The sequence below is a fragment of the Melanerpes formicivorus genome, unplaced genomic scaffold, assembly GCF_026170545.1.
Source record: "Melanerpes formicivorus ecotype bairdi unplaced genomic scaffold, bMelFor1.0.p_v2 SCAF_4, whole genome shotgun sequence".
NCBI lineage: Eukaryota > Metazoa > Chordata > Aves > Piciformes > Picidae > Melanerpes > Melanerpes formicivorus.
In genome coordinates, this window is record NW_027142356.1 from 34,610,158 (window position 1) to 34,631,924 (window position 21,767).

General features: G+C 48.7%; 1 protein-coding gene across 1 annotated transcript; it reads left to right on the forward strand.

The window, feature by feature from the left end:
• Positions 1-1,848: 1,848 nt before the first annotated feature.
• On the forward strand, positions 1,849-20,201 carry NSUN7 (NOP2/Sun RNA methyltransferase family member 7). The gene is made up of 12 exons (XM_068137607.1): positions 1,849-2,201; positions 3,500-3,558; positions 4,474-4,604; positions 6,834-6,986; positions 7,613-7,796; positions 10,241-10,451; positions 11,247-11,390; positions 12,935-13,036; positions 13,885-13,999; positions 15,320-15,437; positions 17,318-18,152; positions 19,765-20,201. Exons 1-11 carry the CDS (start codon positions 1,889-1,891, stop codon positions 18,116-18,118), a joined length of 2,331 nt encoding a protein of 776 aa, XP_067993708.1. The 5' UTR covers positions 1,849-1,888; the 3' UTR covers positions 18,119-18,152; positions 19,765-20,201.
• The last annotated feature ends 1,566 nt before the right edge of the window (positions 20,202-21,767 follow it).

The following is a 21,767-nucleotide window of genomic DNA, read 5'->3' on the forward strand; positions in this document are numbered from 1 at the left end:
GAGCTAACGGGGTGTGGGGGTCCACCGGCGGGGTGGTAGGAAGGACCTCTCCCTTCCCTGCCCAGCGTGCGGCGGGGGCTGCGGTACAGACAGCACCGGAGCCCCGCTGGCCGCTGGCGGGGGTCGCCTCTCCTCGTCCAGAGAGACGGGGCAGCGGGAGACACCCTGCCAGGGGAAGCAGAGCCTCGGGATGCTGCTGATGGGAAGGGAGTTGGGTATCGATCCATCCGCGCCCGTGTGGTTTGGGAGAGCTGGCTGGTTTTTAAGGCCTCGCGGGCCAGTGTTTCAAGAGGCCCTTTGCATGTTTATACAAGTAAGTATCTTCTTTAGTCCTTCTGTTTGTACAGTGAGGTGGTGTGGACCGTGGTGTTGGCTGGGGAGCAGTCTTGTGGCTGACCTCTTGCCCTGACTTCCACTAACCTTCCCTTCTCTTCAGCTTAGTTAACTGAAGTTGGGACAGTAGAAGCTTTGTGATCCATTGCAGTATCAGAGATGCAGAGCTGATGTCCAGTTCTGGAGCCCCTATTACAAGAGGGATGTGGAGGTGCTGGAATGTGTCCAGAGAAGGGCCACAAGGATGATCAGAGGGCTGGAGCACCTCTCCTGTGAGGGCAGACTGAAGGAGTTGGGGCTGTTCAGTCTGCAGAAGAGAAGGCTCCCAGGTGACCTCATTGTGGCCTTCCAGTATCTGAGGGGGGCCTACAGGAAGGCTGGGGAGGGACTGCTCAGGATCTCAGGTAGTGATAGGACTAGGGGGAATGGAATGAAGCTGGAGGTGAGGAGATTCACCATGAGAGTGGTGAAACCCTGGAATGGGTTGTCCAGGGAGGTGGTCGAGGCCCCGTCCCTGGAGGTGTTTAAGAGCAGGCTGGCTGAGGCTCTGTCCAGCCTGATCTAGTGTGGGGTGTCCCTGCCCATGGCAGGGGGGTTGGAACTAGATGATCCTTGTGGTCCCTTCCAACCCTGACTGATACTGTGATACTATGTTAGAGAGCAGATAGAGTCATCTACACCCATAAGACTCATAAGACAAAAGTTACAGTGTATGGCTGTCAAGGATTTGGTGTTTCTTGGTGTGTGAGGAGCAGTGTCCATGCTCACAGAGCCCCTTTCAGTGAGGTCCTGTGAATGTGAATCACTACTGGGTCATCAGGCTGCCTGCCCTACCTGAAACAGCACAAATGCTGTGGGGTTGTTTACTGTTTATCTCTTTTTCCTGAACTGTATAAGGGTAGAGGCTACTGAAAATGGTGGTAATTGAAGCAAAACTATGCATATTGGATCACAGAATGAATAAGGCTGGAAAAGACCTCAAAGATCATCAAGTCCAACCTGTCACCCAAGACCTCATGACTACTGGACCATGTCACTTGGTGCCACATCCAGTGCTCTCTTGAACACCTCCAGGGACGGTGGCTCAACCACCTCCCTGGGCAGCACATTCCAATGGCCAATTACTCTTTCTGTGAAGAGCTTTCTCCTCACCTGAAGCCTAAATGTCCCTTGGTGCAGCTTGAGACTGTGTCCTCTTGTTCTGGTGCTGGTTGCCTGGGAGAAGAGACCAACCCCTCCCTGGCTACAACCTCCCTTCAGGTAGTTGTAGACAGCAACAAGGTCTCCCCTGAGCCTTCTCTTCTCCAGGCTGAACAATCCCAGCTCCCTCAGCCTCTCTTCGTAGGGCTTGTGCTTGAGGCTTCTCCCCAGCCTCGTTGCCCTTCTCTGGACACAGATGGAGGATTAGAGCCTAAATAAGAAAACAAATCCCATTAAAAACCAGAAAATGAAGAGAAAAATGTATTCTAGTGAAAGAAACAACAAACTGTTGTGGGTTTTTTTTTTCAGGGCAGCAGGATTGCGACTTGAGCTTGAACAATCAGCAGCTGGAAAAATGCCAGATTCTGAAAGTGACTCGGTGTCTTCACATGAGAATGTTATAAATGATACTTCAGAGCTGAGTGAAGTGAGAATTTCAGATGAGAAAGGACCTGCTGAAAGAAGAAGAATGACTGTGATTGAGAAGAATGGCTATCACGACTCAGTGTACATCAGGGCAGCTCAGATTTTCCAAGGCATTCACACTGAAAAGCGTAGGGATAGAGCCTTGGTGCGGTACGGCGGTGACTCAGTGTCTGCCATGGTGACTCTTCAGGATGAGCATTCCCAGCGTGCAGCTTATGAACTGGCTTTTAGTGCTCTAAAATGTAAGTACACAGCTTTCCCAAAAACTGCAATAGGAAATGGTGCAGCAGAGAAACAAGGGGAAATCAAAGTGTTTAGTTCTGGGTCCCTGGTTCAAGGGAGACAGGGATATACTAGAGTGTGTCCAACAGAGGGCTTTGAGGACGATGAAGGGACTGGAATGTCTGTCTTGGGAGGAAAGACTGAGAGACCTGAGTCTGTTCAGTCTGGAGAATAGAATAGAATTAAACAGATTGGAAGAGACCTTTGGGATCATCGAGTCCAGCCTGTCATCCAACACCATCTAATCAACTAAACCATGACACCAAGCACCCCATCCAAGTCTCTTCCTAAACACCTCCAGTGATGGCGACTCCACCACCTCCCTGGGCAGCATATTCCAATGGCCAATCTCTCTTTCTGTGAAGAACTTCTTCCTAACATCCACCCTAAACCTCCCCTGGCACAGCTTGAGACTGTGTCCTCTTGTTCTGGTGCTGGTTGCCTGGGAGAAGAGACCAACTCCCACCTGGCTACAACCTCCCTTCAGGTAGTTGTAGAGAGCAAGAAGGGCTCCACTGAGCCTCCTCTTCTCCAGACTAAACACCCCCAGCTCCCTCAGCCTCTCCTCACAGGGCTGTGCTCCAAACCCCTCCCCAGCTTTGTTGCCCTTCTCTGGACACCTTCCAGCTACTCAACATCTTTCCTAAACTGAGGGGCCCAGAACTGGACACAGGACTCTAGGTGTGGCCTAACCAGAAGACAGAGAGGAGATCTTATTAATGTTTATAAATATCTGAAGAGTGAGTGTCAAGAAGAGGTCAGGCTCTTTCTCATGGTGTCCTGTGATAGGACATGGGGCAGTGGATACAAACTGGAACACAGGGAGTTCCACCTCAACATGAGGAAAAACTTCACTGTAAGGGTGCTGGAGCACTGGAACAGGCTGTCCAGAGAAGTTGTGGAGTCTCCTCTAGACACTGTCATAACCCATCTGGATGTGTTCCCAGGTGACCCTGCTTTGGCAGGAGGGTTGGGCTCAGTGATCTTCAGAGGTCTTTTCCAGCCCCTGCCATTCTGTGATTCTATGATCTGGAATTTTTGTTTTATTAAGCCTCAGGTTACCACTTGAATCCCTCCAATATTTAAACACATGTTGTTGGCCTGTTGTGAAATCAAACACTTAAACTCTACCCATCTCCTCTAAAGAAGTTTGTTGGTAGAATTCCCCTGAATTTTCATGTTGTTTAAACTTTTTTCTTCAGTGATTTAGAGGTTTTCCTTCTGTAGTGTGACTTGTCAGTACTATATTTTTCTGCAGATCAAGATCTTCTGGAAGAAATACTGTTGGATAGTTGTGTTTACCCCTCCCCATCAATAGTAAGTGAACATTTTTGTGAGGCAGTAAATCCTAAGTTTTCTGAGTTGCTGTAATGAGAAACTTTTCTGAGAGTTCTGTAACAGTCTGCAGAACAGCATCTGTTGATTTGAACTGTCTGGTAGCCTGAGACTGAAATATTGCTGCTCTTTTTAGATAGCTGTCTAAAGGGTAACTCTCCAAGGCACTAGATAGGTTGTTTGTGAGATTCTTCTTGCATCTTACTGCTGGGAATCAAAACCTGCAAAGAAAGAAGATAGGAGAGTGAACTACAATGCTTACTGCAGTGTAGTACTTAAGCTGTGATGATAGTATCACAGTATCACAGTATCAGTCAGGGTTGGAAGGGACCACAATGATCATCTAGTTCCAACCCCCCTGCCATGGGCAGGGACACCCCACATTAAATCAAGCTGGCCAGAGCCTCGTCCAGCCTGGTCTTAAACACCTCCAGGGATGAGGCCTCAGCCAATGATGTCCATCTGCTTTCCTTCCCAGTTGTGTCTTTGTGAGTAGGGGAAAAAAATCATGTTCCCTTCCTTTCTCCTGTGAACCCATCAGACACTGAACCCGTGTTTAGTTCCCTGGGCAAACTGTATTGTATACAAATATTGTAGTTGTAGTGGAAAATGTGCTGGCTCCAGGTCACTCTGTCACTGTGCTTTCTCGCACTTGGCCTTGTTGAACTTGGTGAGGTATGCACAGGCCCACCTCTCAAGCCTGTCAAGGTCCCTCTGAGTGGCAGCCCATCCCTCCAGTGTGTCAGCTGCTTGGTGTGGCTGGCAAACTTGCAAAGGGTGCCTCAGTCCCACCATCCATGTTGGTGACAGAGCTGTTAAACAGTACTGGGAGATCATTTTGCAGAAGTAAGGCACACTTTGTGTCCCTCTCACTATCCAGCTGCTTTTCCATTGCAGCCAGATGAATTAACCTGCTTGCTTGTTGTGATGCTTTATGACCTACAAGACCGCAAGTTTGAGCCACGAAAGGGTTTTAATGAAGAGGAACCTGTAGCAGAAGTTCAGGAAATAGAGCATTATCTGTACAGGTATGTGTGCTGAGAACTTCCTTTGCAATCATTTGGGTTGGAAAAGACCTTTAAGATTATCAGCTTCAACCATTCACCCAGCATTGCCAAGCCCATCACTAAACCACGGCCCTAAGCACCACATCGCTGTGTCTTAAATACTTCCAGAGGTGGTGACTCAACCACTGCCCTGGGGAGCCTCTCCCAGTGCCTTTGGTGAAGATACCTTTCCTAACATCCAATCCAAGCCTCCCCTACCACAACTTGAGGCCTTTTTCCCTTGTCCTGTTACTTGTTACTGGGGAGAAGAGACCAACACCCACCTCACTCTAACCTCCTTTCAGGGAGTTGCAGAGAACCAGAAGGTCTCCTCAGCCTCCTTTTCTGCAGACTAAACAACCCCAGTTCCTTCAGCTGCTTCTCACCAGACCTGTTCTCCAGACCCTTCACCAGCTTTGTTGCATGTTTCTGGACCTGCTTCAGCTGCTAACTAGACTTGGCTGCTCAAGGCCTCATCCAGCCTGGCCTTGAACATGCCCAGGGAAGCATCCACAACCTCCCTGGGTAGCCTATTCCACAGTCTCACCACCCTTGTATTGAAACCAGTCTAAACCTACTCTCCCTCAGCTGCAGACCATTCCCCCTTGTCCTATTGCTAGACAGCCTTATGGAAAGTGTCTGTTCAGCCTTCCTGTGGGATCCCTTCTGGTATGGGAAGGCAGCTCTAAGGTCAACCCAGAGTCTTCTCTTCTTCAGGCTGCACACCCGTAGCTCCCTCAGCCTATCTTCATAGCAGATGTGTTCCACCCCAAACATGTATTTATATTTCCAAACATGCAAAAGAAATAAAATCTGATGATTGCACTCCACAGGTGGCAGTTCCAAACCACTGACATTGATTTATTTGTTTGTGTGTTTGTTTTCTTAAAGTTTGCTTTGAAAATGGGCATAGGTGAGAGTCACCTGTCATAATTCCAGCCCTTGGAGGCGTTTAAGTGAAACAATCTCAACTGCAGTGCATCTGCCTGTGGCTTGGACAGCAGCACTCTGAGCTGGGTTAGGAACTGGCTGGAGGGCTGAGCCCAGAGAGTGGTGGTGAATGGTGCCACATCCAGCTGGCAGCCAGTCACTAGTGGCGTGCCCCAGGGATCAGTGCTGGGCCACATGCTGTTTAATATCTTCACTGATGATCTGGATGAGGGGGTTGAGTCAGTCATCAGTAAATTTGTGGATGACACCACGTTGGGAGCAGATGTTGATCAGTTAGAGGGCAGAAGGGCTCTGCAGAGGGACCTTGACAGGCTGGGCAGATGGGCAGAATCCAACATGATGACATTCAACAAGTCCAAGTGCCAGGGGCTGTACTTTGGCCACAACAACCCCATGCAGTGCTACAGGCTGGGGTCAGAGTGGCTGGAGAGCAGCCAAACAGAAAGGGACCTGGGGGTGCTGGTTGACAGCTGGCTGACCATGAGCCAGCAGTGTGCCCAGGTGGCCAAGAAGGCCAATGGCAACATGGCCTGCATCAAGAATAGTGTGGCCAGTAGGAGTAGGAAGATCATTGTGCCCCTGTACTCAGCACTGATTAGGCCACACCTTGAGTACTGTGTCCAGTTCTGGGCCCCTCAGTTTAAGAAGGACATTGAGACACTTGAACATGTCTAGAGAAGGGCAATGAGGCTGGTGAGAGGCCTTGAGCCCTATGAGGAGAGGCTGAGGGAGCTGGGGTTGTTTAGCCTGGAGAAGAGGAGGCTCAGGGGAGACCTTCTTGCTGTCTACAACTACCTGAAAGGTGGTTGTAGCCGGGAGGGAGTTGGTCTCTTCTCCCAGGCAACCAGCACCAGAACAAGAGGACACAGTCTCAAGCTGCACCAGGGGAGGTTTAGGCTCAAGGTGAGGAGAAAGTTCTTCACAGAGTTGTTAGCAGTTGGAATGGGCTGTTCAGGGAGGTGGTGGAGTCACCGCCCCTAGAGGTGTTCAAGAGGGGATTGGACCTGGCACTTGGTGCCATGGTTTAGTAGTCATGAGGTGTTGGGTGACAGGTTGGTCTTGATGATCTTTGAGGTCTTTTCCAACCTTATTGATTCTATGATTCTACCCTTGTGTGGGGGAAAAAAATGTCCTGTAACACCCTGCAGTATGAGGCCTGGTGTTTGGCTTTGGCTTCTGGGTAAGACAACATTGGGACAGAAATGTTGCATGTTAAGAGATGATGCCCAACTTGCTAAATTTGTGCCCACACTTTTGTAGTTTCAGGACCAAATTGGCAGCTGCTGTAGCAAGGTGTCGCATCAAAAACGGTGCTCTGTCAATTGAGCACATTCTACCAGAAGCCATTCAGAAGCAGCAACAAAGGGCTTCTGCTTTACCTTTATGTGTTTGGGTAAACACATTGAAAATCAGGTGAGGTCTTTAAAATACCATCTGGTGCTGACATTTTTACTCATCAAGTGGTGTGGTTTACTGCACCCTTGGTTTAGAATTTCCAGGTTATATTGAAGGTCTCTTCCAACCTCCTGGGGTTGTTGTGGCCAATGTGCAGAACCTGGCACTTGGATGTGTTCAATCTCATGCCGTTGGACTCTGCCCATCTGTCCAGCCTGTTGAGGTCCCTCTGCAGAGCCTCTCTACCCTCCAGCAGATCAACTCCTGCCCCCAGCTTGGTGTCATCACCAAATTTACTGATGATGGACTCAATGCCCTCATCCAGATCATCAATAAAGATGTTAAAGAGCACAGGGCCCAGCACTGATCCCTGGGGGACTCCACTAGTGACTGGCCACCAGCTGGATGTGGCACCATTCACCACCACTCTCTGGGCTCGGCCATCCAGCCAGTTCCTAACCCAGTGCAGTGTGCTGCTGTCCAAGCCATGGGCTGACAGCTTGGCCAGGAGTTTGCTATGGGGCACGGTGTATACATCTGTGTATACACACACAAAGCTAAAGGGCAGAAATCCAGATCATAAAATGCAAACTACATTGCTTAAGTGTCTTGCAGATTTAATGGTCAGAGTTGTCTGTTAACAGCCTTCAAGATGCTTTCAGAGATTTGAAGGATGAGGGATTCACAAGAGTTCCATCTGTGGCAGACTTGGACCGTGACACTTACTGTGTGGACCAGCATTGCCATGATGTGTTGTTTTTTCCTTCCTCTCTTAAAGAAAAGCTGCTGAGTTCAGAGCTTTTTGCAGATTGCAAACTCCTGCTGCAGGTGAGTTGATGTCTCACCCTTAAATAGTAAGTTCTGCAAACTAAAATAATGCTTCAGTGCTCCAATACATGAGCATGAGGTCATGTATTGTGTGACTGCCCTGGAATTAAATCACTCAGGCAGCAGCAAACTCTCAAAAAGGTTTTGGACATCCTTGATAGCAGGTAAGTTAGAAACTGATTGACTTGGTAAATTTAGCATGTAAATGTTAATGGTTAGAACTGATTGCTGCACTTCAATTACCAGGATGTTTGATTAAATCTGATCATAAAACTGTTGAAAGAAACATGAAATGTGGTCAAAGAGTCTGTCTTGCTTCTGAAGATAGGAGGAAAGTTTCTATGTGACTCTACATGCATTACCCCAGGCAGGAGATAATGATATGCTCATAACATGACATCTGTTCTTCCTCAGTTGTGTATATGTGATAGAATGATGATGATGGTCTGTATTGTGTGTAGTGCTGTCTACAGCTACCTGAAGGGAGGTTGTAAACAGGTGGGGGTTGGTCTCTTCTCCCAGGCAACCAGCACCCGAACAAGAGGACACAGCCTCAAGCTGCACCAGGGGAGGTTTAGGCTGGATGTTAGGAAGAAGTTCTTCACAGAAAGAGAGAATGTGCTACCCAGGGGGTTGGTGGAGTCACCATCACTGGAGGTGTTATAGGAAGAGACTGGATGGGGTGCTTGGTGCCATGGTTTAGTTGATTAGATGGTGTTGGATGATGGGTTGGACTCGATCTCAAAGGTCTTTTTCAACCTGGTTAATTCTATTCTATTCTATTCTATTCTATTCTATTCTATTCTATTCTATTCTATTCTATTCTATTCTATTCTATTCTATTCTATTCTATTCTATTCTACTCTACTCTACTCTACTCTATTCTGTTCTATTTCCTAAATCTCCATAAACCCCACTGGTCTTTCCCCATCATCAGCCTCCCCAGGCAATACTGGTTGGAGGTTCTTGTTGCAGAGCAGTGGTTTTAGGCTAACCCTGCAACAAGACACAACTACAAAGGATCCAGACTGTCTGGTGACACTTAGCAGAAACATTTCAAAGGGATTTTTTTCACCTTGTGTTCAGCATTTCCTGAAATTTTAGCCCTGAAAATTGATAACTACTAAGTAATTAAAAATGTATTAACCAGGTACAACACAATTCCAAGTATCTCATTTGGGTGTGCCTGTTTTGAATAGGAGACACACAGAAAAGATGTGTACATCACAGACCCTTAGGTCACCAGAGCAGATCCTGAGCATTACTACTTAAGAACATTCAAAGCTAGAGAATAGAACCCTCAAAAATTCCATCTGTGTGTAGTGGGGTAGGGTAGTACTCAAACACAGAGATGTTAATGTGAACTGTCCAACCTGTCACCCAACTCCTCATGACTACTAAACCATGGCACCAAGTGCCACATCCAATCCCCTCTTGAACACCTCCAGGGATGGTGACTCCACCACCTCCCTGAGCAGCACATTCCAATGGCTAACAACTCTCTCTGTAAAGAACTTTCTCCTCACATTGGGTCTAAACTTCCCCTGGTGCAGCTTGAGACTGTGTCCTCTTGTTCTGGTGCTGGTTGCCTGGGAGAAGAGACCAACCACCTCCTGGCTACAACCAGGAGGTACAACAATAAGGTCTCCCCTGAGCCTCCTCTTCTCCAGGCTTAATAACCCCAGCTCCCTCAGCCTCTCCTCACAGGGCTGTGCTCAAGGCCTTCTCCCCAGCCTTGTTGCCCTTCTCTGGACACATTCAAGAGTCTCAATGTCCTTCTTAAACTGAGGGGCCCAGAACTGGACACAGGACTCAAGGTGTGTCCTAAGCAGTGCTGAGTACCAGGGCACAATGACTTCCCTGCTCCTGCTGGCCACTATTCTTGATGCAGGCATCTCTAATATGAGATCATTTACTCCCATGTATGTGCTTTCTTCAGTCTAACCTGCCTCAGTGTTTAAATTTCAGCCAAATCCTTTGATGCAGAAGGGCTTCATTTTGCCAATACTTACCTTCAAGAGCTGTGTGAATAATTCTGCCTTTCGCTGTCAAGCTGTCTCTGAGGATGAGTTTTGCATTTTGTGGGCTGTGTTTTCTCTTTGGAACTGGCTGTCACTGAGAGTTCCTCCTGAAGGGATCAGGCACACTTAACTCAGTGAGTTTAATTTAAAGCTGATTTAGTGAGTTTAGTTGAGAATTACTTAAATGTAGTGGATTTAATGGAGAGTTACTTACCCAGTTTAATTTAGAATGATTTCTATCTAGTGAGTTTAATAAGATGCTTGGGTTTGTCCTTCATTTAATTCCATGTTAGCAGCTATCTTTGTTTAGGTTTTCTCCTCCTCTCTTTCTAATTGGTCATGAAAACAATGAAATAATTGAGTAAGGAACAGGTTGGCACTCAGAGATCCCAAATGAGTTGGTTATTGTATCATTATTTCTAGGACAAGTCTCGCAGCCTTGCTGTGCACTCTGTGCAGGCACAGCTGGGGACAGAAGATGACGTCGTAGTAGCTCACGTGGGTTCCCATCTCACCATTGCCCATCTCTCAGCACTGACAGCTCAGAGCACATCCAGGATTTTTGTCTGTGGTGTGGAATCATCAGCAAAAGCAGATGAACTGAGGAACTTACTCAGTCACATGGGATGTCAAAGTAGGTGACCAGCAGTGTGTACTTGTGATGTAAGGCAGCTATTTGCGATAGCTATCAACGTGACATATGTGTATCAGGATTCAAACGGTTTGGGGAGAGCAGTGACAACAAATTTTGGCCCAAGGTGAACTGATGATGACTCCATTTACAGGGAAGTTGTCCCCTAGACCAGATTGCTCAAGGCCTCATCCAACCTGGCCTTCAGTGGGTTAGATGAGGCCTTGAGCAACCTGGTCTAGTGTAGGGTGCCCCCGCCTGTGGCAGAGGGGTTGGAACTGGATGATCTTTAAGGTCCCTTCCAACCCAAACTGTTCTGTGCATCTGTGAGTTAATCCAAGGCTACAGATGAACCATCATGGGTGCAGGCTCCTGAATCATCAGGGTGAAGTTTTCCATATAAGCAGTTACTGTGTAGTGGTTGGTGTAGCTGGCAACTTTTGGTTCTGTTTCTTTGGTGTCTTGGCTGTTGCTTTCAGTTTGATTTTCACCTGTTTCTGAGGGTGTTAATCCAAAGCACGTGCACTTCCCTGGTTTATCCAGAGGACACAATCAGAACAGAGTCCTACAGGGCTCCAGAACCCCATGAGCAGACTTTCCAGTGGAAGGTGCTACAGTCTAGCCCTTCAACCTGTTTGAAATCAGTGGGGCAGACTTTGCAGGAGCTGGATCTAGCAGGCTCTAGCTCTGTGGAAGCCTGTGTAGCCCCACAGAATCTTTGCCCTTATCACATTAAAATTAGGAAGGCTTGCTTGCATGTAGAACTCCTGAGTGTCCCCTCCTTTTTTTCCCCCCCAGATATTCACTTGCTGCATGAAGACTTCACTAAGATTGAACCAACAGACCCGAGACTTGAAAAGGCAAAAGTCATTTTGCTGCTACCACAGTGCTCTGGGCTGGGTGTTGGCAATCCAATAGACTTTATTTTAAATGAATGTGGAGGTAACTTCTGATACAACAGGTAGCTCATGCTTTCTGGTAGAGATAGTATTACCACCATCATTGGAGGTGTTCAGGAGGAGACTTGATGGGGTGCTTGGTGCCATGGGTTAGTTGTTTAGGTGGGTTGGATTGGTTGATGGGTTGGACATGATGATCTTGAAGGTCTCTCCTCTCCTCTCCTCTCCTCTCCTCTCCTCTCCTCTCCTCTCCTCTCCTCTCCTCTCCTCTCCTCTCCTCTCCTCTCCTCTCCTCTCCTCTCCTCTCCTCTCCGAACCTCTCCTCTCCGAACCTCTCCTCTCCGAACCTCTCCTCTCCGAACCTCTCCTCTCCGAACCTCTCCTCTCCTCTCCGAACCTCTCCTCTCCGAACCTCTCCTCTCCGAACCTCTCCTCTCCTCTCTGAACCTCTCCTCTCCTCTCCGAACCTCTCCTCTCCTCTCCTCTCCGAACCTCTCCTCTCCGAACCTCTCCTCTCCGAACCTCTCCTCTCCTCTCCGAACCTCTCCTCTCTGAACCTCTCTGAACCTCTCCTCTCTGAACCTCTCTGAACCTCTCCTCTCTGAACCTCTCCTCTCTGAACCTCTCCTCTCCTCTCTGAACCTCTCTGAACCTCTCCTCTCTGAACCTCTCTGAACCTCTCCTCTCTGAACCTCTCCTCTCTGAACCTCTCCTCTCCTCTCTGAACCTCTCCTCTCCTCTCTGAACCTCTCTGAACCTCTCCTCTCTGAACCTCTCTGAACCTCTCCTCTCTGAACCTCTCCTCTCTGAACCTCTCCTCTCCTCTCTGAACCTCTCCTCTCCTCTCTGAACCTCTCCTCTCTGAACCTCTCCTCCTCTCTGGACCTCTCCTCTCTGAACCTCTCCTCTCCTGGTATTGTGGTCTGGACATTGTAGCTGCTTCAGTAAACAGTCTCCTGTCATAACAAACACTTCCTTTTAGATTCTTAACAGCTGTAAAGCACAGAAGTTAAGTAACTTGCATAATTCTGCCTGTGCAACATGCAGATACTGCTGTGGAAATACAGAAGAGAGTAAATAAATTATGCAGGTGATTTTTCCACAGAACATGAACAAGAATGTAAATTCCTAGCTTAAGATTCCCAAAGAGAAAACTTTCTAGGTGGCACTGAAGGATTCAGCATGTTTTGTGATGACAACTTCAGGTGGGTGGTGTGAAGCTTGAGGGTTACTGAGGGGAGCAGAGTGTGTGCAGCCTTTCTTTTGAAGTAAAAAGCTGTAGGTAGAAAATTTATTTCAAGGTGTCAGTGAGTGCATGCAGTGTACCCTCCTTTACCTTCCTTTATGGGTGGGTGCTGTAAGTCTATTCAACCTACAGTTGTCATGAAACACAAACTCAAAAGAGGCAGAAGTTAATTCCAGGTAAAGAGAGACAGAAGAATGAATCAGGCATTACTTAGGGGTGTGATTCCTAAAACCTCCCTTCCCACTGCACTGCTAATGCCCAGGTCTGTTACCAAACAAACAGCTGGATTTTAAGGCAGTAATACAAGTTGCATTAATAAATGTCCAACTCCCTGCATGTAGATGCAGGATTGCTGAGAGACATCTTCCGAGGCTCAGTGTCTGAGGAGAGACTGCGTGTCCTGGCTGAGGGGCAGCTGGATGAGCTGAGGCACGCGCTGCAGTGTGAGTGTGTCAGCAACACCACGGGCTTGGGAAGCAGCCCTGTGGGAAAGGATCTGGGGGTGCTGGTGGATAGACAGCTGAACAGGAGCCAGCAGTCTGCCCAGGTGGCCAAAGCAGCCAGGAAGCAACCTGGCCTGGATCAGAAACTGTGAGCAGTAGGAGTAGGGAAGTGATGGTGCCCCTGTACTCAGCCTTGGTGAGGCCACAGCTTGAGTATTGTGTTCAGTTCTGGGCCCCACAGTATACAGAAGGCATTGAGGTCCTGGAGTGTATCTCGAGAACAGCAGTGTGGCTGGGGAGAGGTTTGGAGGGCATCCTGTGGGGAGGGGCTGAGGGAACTGGGGTTGCTCAGTCTGGAGAAGAGAAGGCTAAGAGAAGATCTTATTGTTCACTACAACTACCTGACAGGAGGGTGTAGTGAGGTGGCTGTTGGTCTCTTCTCCCAAGTATCAAGTGATAGGTGAGAGGAAATAGCCAGAAGTTATGCCAGGGGAGGTTTAGTAGGAAGAACTTCCTACTGAAAGAGAGTGGTCAGGCATTGGAACAGGCTGCCCAGGGAGGTGGTGGAGTCACTATGCCTGGAGGTGTTTAGGAGATGCAGAGATGCGGGGCTGAAGGACATTGTTTAGCACCAGACTTGGCAGAGGTAGAGAAGGGTTGGACTAGATGGCCTTAAAGGCCTTTTTCAACCAAAACAATTCTGTGAATATTAATAGGTGAGAGGAGGACCCATTTACTGCTAAAAATGACATCCAGGCATAATTTGTAGGTGGGAATTGGTCCTTACTGAAGCACAGTGTGTATGGAGAACTGGAACAGTAGAAAAGTTGCCTGTGTTTGCTTTGCAGTTAAAGTACAAGCTGTTGTTTACTGTACTTGCTCGGTTTACCCAGAAGAAAATGAACTAGTGGTGAAAAAAGCACTGGAATCTGCAGTGGAAGGAAGGAAAACACAGCCCTACAGGTATGGAATGAGAAGTTTTGCCCATGGAAAAGTTCAGGGTAACTTTAAGTCTTAGCAGATATCTTATCCTGCACTGATCTGTGTATCACAGTATCACCAAGGTTGGGAGAGACCTCAAAGATCATCAAGTCCAACCTGTCACCACAGACCTCATGACTAGACCATGGCACCAAGTGCCACATCCAAACCCCTCTTGAACACCTCCAGGGATGGTGACTCCACCACCTCCCTGGGCAGCACATCCCAATGGCTAACAACTCTCTCTGTGAAGAACTTTCTCCTCACCTCCAGCCTAAACCTCCCCTGGCACAGCTTGAGACTGTGTCCACTTGTTCTGGTGCTGGTTGCTTTAGAGAAGAGACCAACTGCCTCCTGGCTACAACCACCCTTCAGGTAGTTGTAGAGAGCAAGAAGGTCTCCCTTGAGCCTCCTCTTCTCCAAGCTAAGCAACCCCAGCTCCCTCAGCCTCTCCTCATAGGGCTTGTGCTCAAGGCCTCTCCCCAGCCTTATTGCCCTTCTCTGGACACGTTCAAGTGTTTCATTGTCCTTCTTAAACTGAGGGGCCCAGAACTGGACACAGTACTCAAGGTGTGGCCTAACCAAAGCAGAGTACAGGGGCACAATGACTTCCCTGCTCCTGCTGGCCACACTATTCCTAATGCAGGCCAGGATGAAATTGCCTTCTTGGCCATCTGGGCACACTGCTGGCTCATGTTTAGGCAGCTGTCAATCAGCACCCCCAGGTCCCTTTCTGCCTGGCTGCTCTCCAGCCACTCCAACCCCAGCCTGTAGCACTGCATGGGGTTGTTGTGGCCAAAGTGCAGCACCTGTCACTTGGACTTGTTGAATGCCATCCTGTTGGACTCTGCCCATCTGTCCAGCCTGTCAAGGTCCCTCTACAGAGCCCTTCTTCCCTCTAACAGATCAACATCTGCTCCCAACTTGGTGTCATCTGCAAATTTGCTGATGCCTGACTCAATCCCCTCATCCAGATCATCAATGAAGATATTAAAGAGGATGGGGCCCAGCACTGATCCCTGGGGGCCACCACCTTGCATTAGAAAAGAACATGGCTGTTAATTATGCTCATATATAATTATCTGGTGGTTAATATACCCAATTATTGGAAAGAAATAAATGGGAATTATTAGGAAAGATCAATTCTAGAAAGATGACTCCTCAAGCCTTTCTTGAAGTGGGGGTTTAAAACAAAAGATCAGGTTGTAGAAGAATGTCACTGAAAGACATAATTTGATACATCTTTGTCTAGTTCCTTGTAGATCCTCAAGTGATATTTTCTGGTAACTTCTTTTTTTGCAGGCTAATTCCTCCTGTTTTTTCTCCTTGCTCTGATGTGGAGGCTTCCACTGAAACCTTTTTCAAAATGGAGCCATCAGATGTTTCCAGTGGCTGTTTTGTAGCTGTTCTAGCAATAGAGGTAAGCAAAGCACCATTTAAACCCACTTGATGGGAAAGGAATGTTGCCATTTTCCACAGAGGGTGATAGGAAATGGAACATGGTGACAAGATAAACCCTGGCTGTTACTAGGGACAAAGAACAGGCAAGCAGGTGAGATGTGCCACTTCTGGACTTGTATCCTAAGCACAGCTTTCCAGCCTGTGCCCTTTTATTCTGGAGCTGTTCCTGATCAGAGCAGTCTCCTGATCTAAGTCAGTGCTAAGAGCATCTCAAGGAAAAACTGTTGCTGTGACACCCTGGCATGAAACCCACAGCTTGTCTGGACTCAGGATAAATGGTGCTTAGTAAAGTCATTTGTTCTCTCTCTGTCACCAAGGTTTTCATACTATCATAGTATCAGTCAGGGTTGGAAGGGACCACAAGGAGCATCTAGTTCCAACCCCCCTGCCATGGGCAGGGACACCCCACACTAGATCAGGCTGGACAGAGCCTCATCCAGCCTGGGCTTAAACACCTCCAGGGACGGGGCCTCAACCACCTCCCTGGACAACCCATTCCAGGGCTTCACCACTCTCATGGGGAAGAACCTCCTCCTCACATCCAGCCTGAATCTCCCCACCTCCAGCTTCATTCCATTCCCCCTAGTCCTATCACTACCTGACATCCTGAGAAGTCCTTCCCCAGCCTTCTTGTAGGCCCCCTTCAGATACTGGAAGGCCACAATGAGGTCACCTGGGAGCCTTCTCTTCTCCAGACTGAACAGCCCCAACTCCTTCAGTCTGTCCTCATAGGAGAGGTGCTCCAGCCCTCTGATCATCCTTGATCACGCTCCAGCACCTCCAGATCCCTCTTGTAATAGGGGCTCCAGAACTGGAGGCAGTACTCCAGGTGGGGTCTCACCAGAGCTGAGTAGAGGGGGAGGATCACCTCCCTCGACCTGCTGGCCACACTTCCCCTGATGCAGCCCAGGATCTGATTGGCTTTGCAGGCTGCAAGTGCACACTGAGAGCTCCTGTTGAGCTTCTTGTCCACCAGCACCCCCAAGTCTCTCTCCTCAGGGCTGCTTTCCAGCCAGTCACTGCCCAGCCTGGATTTGTGCCTGGGATTGCCTCAACCCAGATGCAGGACCCTGCACTTGCTCTTATTGAACCTCCTGAGGTTGGCTTGTGCCACCTCTCCAGCCTGTCAAGGTCCCTCTGGATGGCCTCCCTTCCCTCCAACGTGTCTGCTGCACCACACAGCTTGGTGTCATCAGCAGACTTGCTGTGGGTGCACTCAATGCCACTGTCCATGGCACTCACAAAGATGTTGAACAAGACAGGTCCCAGGACTGGTCCCTGAGGGACTCTGCTTGTCACTGGGACATGGAGCCATTGACAGCCACTCTTTGGGTTTTCCAGACACTCTCACCTGTAGGGATTAATACTTTATTAGGATCTGAGTAAAACAGGGATGAATGTTTCCTTCCAAAACTTAAGTCATGAGCAAACCTGGCTTTAAAGGCAGGGGGCTTTTGCTGAGTAAGTGGAAAGGTCACGGCAGGATACCTGAGGAAAGGCCTTAAAGGGCTAGTTTGCATTTCTGAGCATCAGCATTGTCCTCCTGTGTCTGAGAAAAGTAGGACTTCTTTCACTAGGAAGAGGGGGAGCTAATTAGAATGTAATTGAAAATTAAAGCTCTGAGATCTTCCATGGTTATTTGTAGCACTTCCTGTCACACTGCAATTACAACGCTCGAAGGAGGCTTGGGGGGAAGCTAGAATGAAGAGAATGACACAGAAAAAGCCTTTCAAGTTCTCTCTTGCCTTGGTTTTCTTGTGGAGCAAATTCTGAGGGGTCTGGGATGAAGGTGTTGAGTTTGCAGCTCTGATTCACCGTTGTTTTCTTTGAAATGTTTAGAAAGGGCCTTCTGAAAGCTTGTCTGACATTTTGGCTCGTGCTGCAGCAAAAGGGCTGCTAGATGGTGGTGTGGACAAACCACAGAGAGGCAAGAAGCAGAAAGGAACACAGAAAGGAACACAGAAAGAACCACAGAAAGGAACACAGAAAGAACCACAGAAAGAAACACATAAAGGACCACAGAAAGGACCACAGAAAGTAACACAGAAAGGAACACAGAAAGTAACACAGAAAGTAACACAGAAAGGAACACAGAAAGGACCACAGAAAGAACCACAGAAAGGACCACAGAAAGGAACACATAAAGGAACACAGAAGGGACCACAGACAGAACCACAGAGCAGATGGAAGGTTACCACCAGTGGAGCAGAGCCGAAGATCACCCACCTTCACCAGAAAACTCTACCTGAAGCAAAGGCTGAGGCATCTGTCTCTAAAGCAGTCAGTAAAGCAGAAGAGAAGGTGGTGAACCCAAGAGAGAGCAGTGCTCAGGTGAAGAAACCTATCCAGCCCGCCTCAGACACCGGCGGTGTGCCAGCCGCGGGCAAGGCAGGCACGAAGCAGGCACCCGGCCGGGAGGCGCGGGCGGAACGCGAGAGGCTTGTGCTGAAGCCTGTGGACATCGTTTTGCCTCTGGGGATACCACCTGCAGCTCTGCCCCGAAACAAAGCCAGGCCGAGGATTCGGCAGCGCTTGCGTTGCTGGGCTGCAGCAAAAGGCTCCAGTGGTGCAACACTTCCACAGCGTCTGTCTGAAGTGGTCAAGCCAGGTGTGGCAAGCCATCCTCGGCCCTGGCAGTGAGGCTCTTCCATTGCTGCCTTGCCTTTGTGCACAGGTAAAACCTCCTCTAGTTACTAATCCATGCACCTAGATGACGCTTGGGCAGGATGGGACAAGTCTTTTTTCAGTGGTGCCCAGTGACAGGACAAGGGGCAGTGGGCACAAGCTTGAACAGAAGGAGTTCCATCTAAACATGAGGAAATTCTGTAGTTTAAGGGTGCTGGTTCACTGGGACAGGCTGCCTAGAGGGGCTAGGGAGCCTCCTTCTCTGGACACTTTCAAAACCTGCCTGGATGTGTTCCTGTGTGACCTGCCCTAGGAGGTCATCCTGTTTAGGCAGGGGGGTTGGACTTGATCTCCAGAGGCCCCTTCCAACCCCCACCATTCTGTGATTCTGTGCTTCTGATGCAGGATCATCTTGCTGTGGGAAAGAGAGAGCTGATGGGCTGTTGGTACAGGAATACCCATGTGAGATGGCAGTTTCTAAAGTGAATGCAGCTCAGCTGCAGAAGGCTGACACTGCTGAGGGGGAGTGAGGTCAAAACCCAACAGCTTCTTGCTTTTCACTGCCAAGGGAGAAGTTAAAGCACACATTTCTCCCTCCCCACCCCACGACCTGCACAGAGCTGTAGGAATACTCCATTTCAGTTTCATTGTTTTGTAAAGTGAGACTGCACCACCCATAGAAGAAAGGATGTTGCTGACACTATGCCAGCAGTGTGGACAGTTGGCTCTCATTCATCAGACAAATAGGGTTGCCTCCCTGGAACAGTGGCAATTGCTCTTAGCATGTTAAGCTAAGCCAGCTGTCCCCCTCCAGGGCATCACCCACCTGCTGCACATAGTATCATAGTATCAGTCAGGGTTGGAAGGGACCACAAGGAGCATCTAGGTCCAACCCCCCTGCCATGGGCAGGGACACCCCACACTAGATCAGGCTGGCCAGAGCCTCATCCAGCCTGGGCTTAAACACCTCCAGGGACAGGGCCTCGACCACCTCCCTGGACAACCCATTCCAGGGTTTCACCACTCTCATGGTGAAGAACCTCCTCCTCACATCCAGCCTGAATCTCCCCACCTCCAGCTTCATTCCATTCCCCCTAGTCCTATCACTACCTGAGATCCTGAGCAGTCCCTCCCCAGCCTTCCTGTAGGCCCCCTTCAGATACTGGAAGGCCACAATTAGATCACCTTGGAGCCTTCTCTTCTCCAGACTGAACAGCCCCAACTCCTTCAGTCTGTCCTCACAGGAGAGCAACCCATGCTCCTTACCTGCTTCAGCAGAGGGGAGAGCTCTGCCTTTCTTTCTGAACAGAGTTGTACACCTGTGCACATGCAATGGACAGAACTGATGGAACAAAAAATTCCCTGTTTCATTCCAAATCCATCTTGGAGCAGGAGAGGTGGCTACACGCTGAGAGAAAAGGAATGGACAGTGAGGAGATTCTGAGGGGTTCTCACTATGGTTGTTAAAGGCTTAAAGATTCTGCAGTTAGAGAACCATTTAAAAAAAACCTAAATCCAATAATAGAATGGATTGCAATTAATTATGAAATACAATTAAAATTCCTGGTAGGACAGAGCTGTGTCTGATGCCAGAACGTCTGGGATACACACACACTACGCCTCATGCTGTCCTCATCTCATTGGCCTCATCTTACCTTCAGGAGTTTGCACCTTTGAAAGGCTTTGGAGGCTGAACCCGTGAGAATCTGGATGTCCTACCAAAATACCAGAGCTGGTGGTGAAGAAGTTGATTCTGCAGGTCAGCAGCTCACTTGGCAAGCAGGAACATCTCCTGGTGGCAACCTCTGGGACTGACTTGGCCTTGCTTGTAGGTAGAGAAAGCCTGCATGCTCCGTTGAACACTCGGTAACTTTTGACAGTAAAGCTGTGCCTTGGTCACTCATTTGCTGCAATCCCATTAGGTATTGGTGATTTTAAACCAGAACCTGGTGATTCAGCTCTCCAGGTACAAAAAGTGTCCGCTCTCCTGCTGTTGCCTCTGAAGCTTTCCCCTCCCCTCAACCACAATGTGGCACAAAAGAGGCGATTTCCCCCTTTGATGGAGCAGTAACAATTGAGACAAGTGTTTTATGCAGCTAAATTTATTCTCAGAACAGATTACATTTAAATGTGGAGAAGTGGTCAACAGCAGGGAAAACTCTTCCTGCGGGTGTCAGTCAGCTGCTTTGGGTACGACTGAACTCTGCTAACAAAGGCTGGGGCGGGGCGGGGGGTGGGTTCCCTTCTTTCTCACTGCTGTTCGGATAACTCAAGACCTGCTTTGGCTGACTGTACAGCACAAGGTATTCATGGACCTGCCCAAGGAGGAGTGAGGGGGTTTGTGGTACTGCTGAAGGGCTGAGCCCCTACTGACAGTTGAAATGAGAAAGTTCTATTTTCTGTGGGTGATTTACTAATCACTTTAGAGCCCTGGTTAAATGATCTCTGAAATGCTCTATGAGATCAGAAGGCATGTAGAAGTCCCAGTGAGGCAGAACTGGCATGAGCTATGAGATACTCCATGGTTTCTGTCAGGAAGGGGGCCTGTTGTTTCCAGAGGCACAGGTGACTGCACACAAAACAGGTGACACATTTTTCTGAGGGTGGCTTTTCTGCCTTGCCGTGCTGCTTTTGTTACTCCTCTTTCACCACCCTGCAGGTGGCCCTTTTATCTCTCCCCCATCCCCCTTGGCTCCCCTTCAAATGAAAGAGCAAATGGCTTCAATCAAACCTACAGCCAGCACTGCAGATTTCAAAAGAAAGGGTTTTATCTCTCAGTCCTTGACTGTGACTATAAAACCTCCTTGCTGCTGCAAGGGAGGGTTGTTCACGAGGGAGGTATCATAGTATCATAGTATCAGTCAGGGTTGGAAGGGACCACAAGGATCATCTAGTTCCAACCCCCCTGCCATGGGCAGGGACACCCCACACTAGAGCAGGCTGGCCAGAGCCTCATCCAGCCTGGGCTTAAACACCTCCAGGGACAGGGCCTCGACCACCTCCCTGGACAACCCATTCCCAAGCTTCACCACTCTCATGGGGAAGAACTTCCTCCTCACATCCAGCCTGAATCTCCCCACCTCCAGCTTCATTCCATTCCCCCTAGTCCTATCACTACCTGAGATCCTGAGCAGTCCCTCCCCAGCCTTCCTGTAGGCCCCCTTCAGATACTGGAAGGCCACAATTAGGTCACCTGGGAGCCTTCTCTTCTCCAGACTGAACAGCCCCAACTCCTTCAGTCTGTCCTCATAGGAGAGGTGCTCCAGCCCTCTGATCATCCTCGTGGAAGGGCCACATAAGGTGGCTGATGTGTGATACTTACCTCTTAACTACCTAAATGCATTGGGAGGGGGGAGGAGGGGGGGAAACCAAAGGAAATAAGAAATTAGCTTTGCTTTACATGGTTTGCTTTTGGTTTGGTTTGGTTTTTTTTCTTTCTTTTTTGTTGTTTTTTTTTTCTACAGACTTCAATAAAAATGTGACTACAAATAATTACAAAGCCTGCCCTTTCTTAGGCAACCTATAGTATACAGAGTGGAGAATGTTCCAGGAGCACACCCGAGTACAGACAGAGACATCATCATCGAGGGAATGGCCCGTGGAGAAGGAGGTTCCAGTAAAAATAGAATAAATAAAATAAAAATATTTTTAAGCTGTATTTAAC